At 43.4% G+C, this 6,395-nt stretch overlaps 1 protein-coding gene across 1 annotated transcript in view; it reads left to right on the top strand.

The window, feature by feature from the left end:
• Positions 1-6,395, top strand: part of LOC108803029 (zona pellucida sperm-binding protein 2-like) — a gene marked incomplete at its 3' end in the record, with an annotated part of 22,824 nt that overhangs the window by 10,699 nt on the left and 5,730 nt on the right. Inside the window, exons 4-12 of the mRNA XM_018574878.1 lie at positions 615-737; positions 1,789-1,827; positions 2,326-2,493; positions 2,652-3,191; positions 3,607-3,703; positions 4,611-4,798; positions 4,891-5,011; positions 5,147-5,325; positions 5,404-5,492. Of these exons, the coding sequence (XP_018430380.1) occupies positions 615-737; positions 1,789-1,827; positions 2,326-2,493; positions 2,652-3,191; positions 3,607-3,703; positions 4,611-4,798; positions 4,891-5,011; positions 5,147-5,325; positions 5,404-5,492 (1,544 nt within the window). The remainder of the gene's footprint in view (positions 1-614; positions 738-1,788; positions 1,828-2,325; positions 2,494-2,651; positions 3,192-3,606; positions 3,704-4,610; positions 4,799-4,890; positions 5,012-5,146; positions 5,326-5,403; positions 5,493-6,395) is intronic.

Genomic DNA, 6,395 nt, shown 5'->3' with positions numbered 1-6,395 from the left:
GGGCCCGGCCGGGGACTCAGATCCCCCCCCCCCCCCCCTGTTCACTTGCAGGACCCCATATGGGGGTCACGACCCACACTTTAAGAAGCACTGCTCTAGGGCAAGGGTTGGCAACCTTGGCACCCCAGCTGTGGGTGAGAACCTGTGCTTTAAGACTTTGAAAGACAGTGCCACAGGCATGACTAGCAGAAGCATGATGGGGAATTTGTAGTTTCACCCCAGCTGGAGTGCTGAGCGTGACTGCCCCTGCTCTGGAATTTAAGGGGGTGCTACATATATTATGTCTAATAGACTAGTTCAGGGTAAAGGCAAACACTTGGGTTTCTCTAGATATCGGCTCCTATGTGGCTACATAAATTTTACATGCACAAATGATGTGATCTGTACAAATTATGGGTAAGTGCAGGAAATGTTTACCATTACTTAAAGCTAAGGCAGATGCCTGTGTAAATTTTCTTTGCTGTGCCCACAACTTGCATTAAAATATTGGGCACTGAGTGAATTTCAGTCTTGACTAACAACGGTGGATTAAGATGCTTTGAAGAGCAGTCAGGTTTTGTAAGCTTGCCTGAGCTGTATCCAAAGGTTGTCATAATGAAACTCTTCTCTTGTAGGCTGGAAGAAAAACTGCTTATGTTTCTATTGAGAATCTAGTCTACAAGATTGCATGCCATGATTACCAGGCTGACTCTTCTTATGGTGGAGCAGTAGTTCAATGTGACAAGGATTTCATAATGGTAAGCTGGGTGTTCTGGCCACATGGGTTTCATCCATTTTGTTTTTTTAGATTGCAGATGTTCAAAAGAGAAAAGCAAATGCTCTTTATAGGGTAAAAGTTTAAGAAATCCAAAAGACTGCACTGTAAACTGGTCAGCAACATGGATGCTCCCTATGACTCCTATTCTGAAGAATGGGTAACAAGTGCAGATGAGGCTTTTGGACTTTCCTGCATACCTTTTTAAACAACTCATAGTATTGCTAGTGGGCAGCCTAGTAGCTGGTGACCTAGCTGGACAACTAACACTTTAGAAAGGTTGATATCGACTGACTGCCTCATTGTCTTGTGCTGGGGTTATGCTAGAGTCCATCTCCAGGGAAATTGGTTTCCTTTCCAGTAGGGATGCCACCAACTGCAAGGGTTAACTGACTGCTTGTTTATGCCTAGGAGATGCAATTTTGTTTCCACTTCTGTCCCCTAGGCAAATGTTAAGCTTTGCAGTGCAGGAACAGTCCTAATGCAAGGGGGGAGGGGTGACCTAAAATGCTGACAAAGTTCTTGTGAGGGAGGATGTGTCTTGGATTTCTTTTTGAGTGCTATGTTCTACGTAATAGTGAATTGCAGTGTGGTGGACTATGTTGTGTATGCCACTGCCCCCCCCCCCTTTCCACACTTCTCTTTCCTCCAGTGCATGCAACAAACAGTCCTATTTGGGGGGGGGGTGTTCAGTATCTAAAAATGGCCAGGAATAACTTGCTCCCCTATATACTTCAATATATTTCACCTCCTAAGCTCAGCTTTGCTGGATATTGAACCCAGACAGATTTGCCCATCCCTAGGTGACGGCATAGTCTGAGGCCGTAGAGTATGCACAGGTGGCAACAGCATTAGAGTGCAATGACAGACTGGCTGGGAAGGGGATGGCATTGTCAATTTCAGAATCCTCAGGGTAGTATTTCAGACTAGGACTTGGTTAAATTAGTTTAACAGCTTTCTTCAGACATAACCAACTAAATCCCAGTAAACAAATCTATAGAGTACAGAACTAACTTTTTTTGTTTCCCCCACAGGCAAATGTGTCACGTATTGTCCCTGGCTTCAGTGATGAGGTATGATATCAAACGGTAATCTAAATTACTACAAGGACTTCATCTCAGTGTCTAGTTATTAACGTTTTTTTTTAATGTAGCTTTCTCTGCTAGACTGACATACACCCCATTCATTTCAGAAAAATCCCCCTTTATTCCAATAAAAACTGGAACAACTATGAGAAGCATTGATAAAGTTAGTCAGGTGGGGGGAAAAAAAGACACAAGTTCATTAAGTTCAACCTATAGAGATGGAGTGACGGAATAACGAAGGCCATCTGGCGTTGAATGGTCAACAATGGGGGCTTTACCATGTGCAAACCCCCTCACTATAAAATGGGTGACGGGTCGCACTCGCACACACGAGACTGCCTCCATAAGTAGTGTGTGTGGGTTTATTCTGCAAAGGCAGTTTCCAGTTATCCAAAACGGGGCACTTCCAACTTTCCAAAGCAGGTATTTCATGTCTCTTATATTGTATCAGGGAAAATTGACTAATGCTGCTTTTACAAATCTTAGACTGTTGCTGAACCACCTGTGTCAACCTGGCTGGTAACAATCTATGATGGAGCCCAAAAGAAGACGGTTAGCGTGGCAAATGCCAGAACTTATGGATACGACTTGACAAGTGATGAGCAGAACCTTAAGTTCAAGATCCGTTACAATGCCTCAGGAATACGTGGGCTTGTAAGTCCTAGATGGAGGTTCACTTTCACCTTTCTCATTTCCCATAACGTCTTCCAGGACAGCATTCACAGCCGCTCCTTTTGAGCCCCTGGATAAGGTCTCACTTAGGAACCTTGCCTTAAAAACTGTTTTTGGTAGCTATTACTTCTGCTCGTAAGGTGAGTGAGCTCCAGGCCCTATCCATTAAGGAACCGTTCCTGTCTATTTTTGAGGATCGGGTTGTCCTTCGAACAGACCCGGCTTTTCTGCCAAAGGTCGCTTCGAGGTGCAACAGGGTGCAGGAGATCATTCTACCTACTTTCTGTCCCAAACCAGTAGGGAGCAGGGAATCAGGTTTTCACTGTTTAGATGTGAGGCGGTGTTTGCTCCAGTACTTGAAGATTTCCAAGGACTTCCGGAGATCTGAATCACTATTTGTGCTGTTCTCTGGTGGGTCCAAGGGGAAGCAAGCTTCTAGATCCTCCTTAGCTAGGTGGTTGAGGCAGGCCATTATGGAAGCTTATGGAGTATTAAATGTTCCTCCCCCGTCTTTGGTGACGGCACATTCAACTAGAGCTTTGGCAACGTCCTGGGCCGAACGAGCTGGTGCTACGCCGGAACAGATTTGTAAGGCGGCAACATGGTCAAGTTTCTCCACCTTTGCAAAGCATTATCGCCTAGATCTCAATACCGCAGGGGATCAGGCATTTGGCAGGAAGGTACTACAAGCTGTGGTCCCGCCCTAATTGGTAAGTTCTTGGTTATCCTCTCGTGATGCTGTCCTGGAAGACGTTATGGGAAATTCAGAGTTAGGACTTACCGGTAACTCTATTTCCATTAGTCTTCCAGGACAGCAACTGCCCGCCCATTGATGCTTGTAGTGTTAATGTGATGTAGTGGTATTGCCTGTTTGTGCCTTGTCTTTTTCCAGCTTGCCTTCGGTTCTCGTGATGACTGAGGGAGTGGAGGAGAGGAGGGTCTTTTAAGCAGATTAAGTGACGTGTTTCCTGTGTGTGGGGGAGGAGATTCCATCTCGTGATGCTGTCCTGGAAGACTAATGGAAATAGAGTTACCGGTAAGTCCTAACTCTGAATTTTTGTCACCCTCAGTTTTTTAACTATTGTTTCTTTCTAGGGCGATAGCCAAATTTTTTACCAAGGAGACATTCGGCTCATTCTGACAAATATTAACCCAAAAATCACAATTGATGTGAAGATTAGATGTGTCAAAGGTAACTGTATATTGATGTGACACTTTATGTAGTTGGCATGTCTAAAACATTTGGGTTTTTTGGGGGGTGGAAGGGTGCAAGTGCTATGAGCCAGGTGAGCTTGATAGTGGAGGAGAGGGGCAGGGCTAGTAAATGGCCTGGGCATTGCTGTGATGCACTTTGGAGATCTAGCTGTGAAGGGTTATGGCCAGTCCCTCCTAGATGCCTTCAATTCACTTCAATGCTCAATTTTCAACTATAGAAATGCACATGTTGCAACCCTTTCCTGGCATGGATATTAATTCAGGTGCCTCTGCTGGTTGGTAGATGTTTAATGGTTCTTGTAGCATGGTTTTGTTTTTTGTTTTTCCCCCTGAAGTTCAACTTTACTACATGCTTTTCCTCTATTAGGAATTCAAAACCTTGGCATGCTCCTAGTAAATGCTTAGCTTTGTGTACAGTCATGCAATTTGGTAGACCTTGGGCATTTCTATGTAATAAGCATGACAATTTCATGAGGTAACAGGCATATTCTGAGACTTGGTTTTTCAGTAGATGTTTAGATATGACACTTACATTTAGCTTTAGTGGCAAGTGCTGATAGGAGAAGGTGAGCTTATTTTGGATGAAGCTGAAGGTTGGAAGTAAGGCACAGTGCTGCACTGTTATAAATGGCTAATGCATTCTCACATGTGGTGTGTCTGGTAGATTAGTAAAGCTTAACAGTAACACTTAAGAATTTAATGCAAATGCCACGTAACTAAACTCTAGGCCCTTATATGTTGGGCTTTAAAAAATAAAGTTGAGATACAGGCAGTGATTTTTAAACAGTCCTGTGGTGTAGGTAGGACCATTTAAAATTAAGGATTGCCTAGAAAAGATACACGGCTGTTTACATGTCATAAGTAACCTTTTGCTGGTCTTGCAGGGCCTTTCCCGTGCAACAATACCCATATGAACATCTCAATTCCTCCGTTTGATGGCACTCTACAGTTCATTGACGTTGGCAATGTAGCCATTCCAATACGCAATAGTGGTGCTGCACTTCAAAAACACGGGTTATCAGTTGACCTTAGCAACGGGACCAACGTTACTATCAGTAAGGAGAATCTAAAGGTAAGGAGCAGCTAAAGGTGAACATTACCGTTCGGCACTAAAATGGTTATTGTCTGTGTTCATCTAATTACCGGCCCTGTTTTTGTCTTTAGGAATTGCCAATCACTGGCCTGAGGGGATTCTACTTGCCTTCTCTTGTTCTGATCTTCATGGTGGATGATTTTATCGTGGCAATGAGTCTTACTGGAGATTGTATTATCAACTTAATTTCTGGTGAGTTGGCTGATGCTAAACCATCACATACATTTGGAAGAGCCCTGGTGTCAAAAAAATGCTGAATTTTGTTTGAGAAAAGCTTTTAGAAGTCAGCATTGTGAATTCTAGAACGTTTGTTTTTTTTTTTTCTAGGTGATCCCTTCTGCTCAAAAGATGGCTTTATGACTGTTCAGGTGTTGTCACTGCAAACAAGACCTAGTCTGAACGTGGATACTGTGATTCTGGGAGACGGTCAATGCAAGCCGACAAATAAGACTGCCGGCATGGTTGAATTCAAATTCTCTTTGAAGGAGTGTGGCACAAAAATGAGGGTAAAAGTTTGATTTTTTTTTTAAAGGAATAATCTACAACAATTTTTGCGCCCATGTGTTTAACCAAACGTCTTGCAGTTTGTAGGTGGGGATCTCCTCTACGAGAATGAACTGCGTGCCCTCTGGAAAGATTTTCCTAGAAGGATCTCAAGAGACAGCGAGCTGAGGTACATATGCAATACAGTAGCTGGTGCCATGCCTAGAACACATACATTTGCCAATTGGCAATGTCAGATTGGCCATAGGCAACAAGTTCACCTGTAGGTGGCACTGTCTGAGGTAATGGTGTGGACAGAATTTTCTACACTACAATGATCATTTTAATCTGCGAGCATTATTGCAAATTGCAGGGGTTTCCATGCCTTGATTTATAACTGGAGGGCTTCTCAAGTTGGACATGGTTATCAAGAAATTACTCCGAATCGCTTTAAATTTTTACTAAAAAAAAAAAAAAAAATGCATAAATTATTTCCATTAGGAGTTGATTTGCCACAGTCTTAAATTTAAAACCTTTCAGTCTTTAGTGTCTCTCCCATTGGAGAGCTTTCCCATCACTGTTGCATATTGGGAGGGGAGAATCTCAAGTTAGGATGGCTATGACCAGACCGGGTGTTGCCGCTCTGATGCCTTCCTCACCTTTTTGTTGTACTGACTGAAAATGCATTAAAGTACCTTAATGCTGTACTTGTCTCGCTTGGCTGTAGATCCTCAAATCATCTCTGAATTGGTGCTGACACTGTCCGTCCTTCCGGAGGGTGGCTGCTTTTGTTCCCATTCCAATTAATAAACTGAACGAGACATCCCGGGAGTGAGCTTCGAGCAGTGACTACTTACAACACAGGGATCATGGGGAACAGACGTAGCCCCCCTCCAGAAGGAAGGACAGTGTCGGAACAAATTCAGGTTTGACGATCTACAGCCAAGTAACAAGATTTGTTAAGGTTCCTAAATCTTAAATGCATTAAGCACCCGAGTTTAGTGTCACTAATGTGGCTCTTTTTAAAAAAAATGTATATAGGGTGTATGCAGGGGCCGTGCTAGACTATTTTGCCCCCTAGGCAAGACCAGGT

This window comes from Nanorana parkeri, unplaced genomic scaffold, assembly GCF_000935625.1.
Source record: "Nanorana parkeri isolate BGI_ZX_2015 unplaced genomic scaffold, ASM93562v1 scaffold3314, whole genome shotgun sequence".
NCBI lineage: Eukaryota > Metazoa > Chordata > Amphibia > Anura > Dicroglossidae > Nanorana > Nanorana parkeri.
Note: the sequence above shows the minus strand (reverse complement) of the source record. Positions and strands in the feature narration are given on the sequence as shown.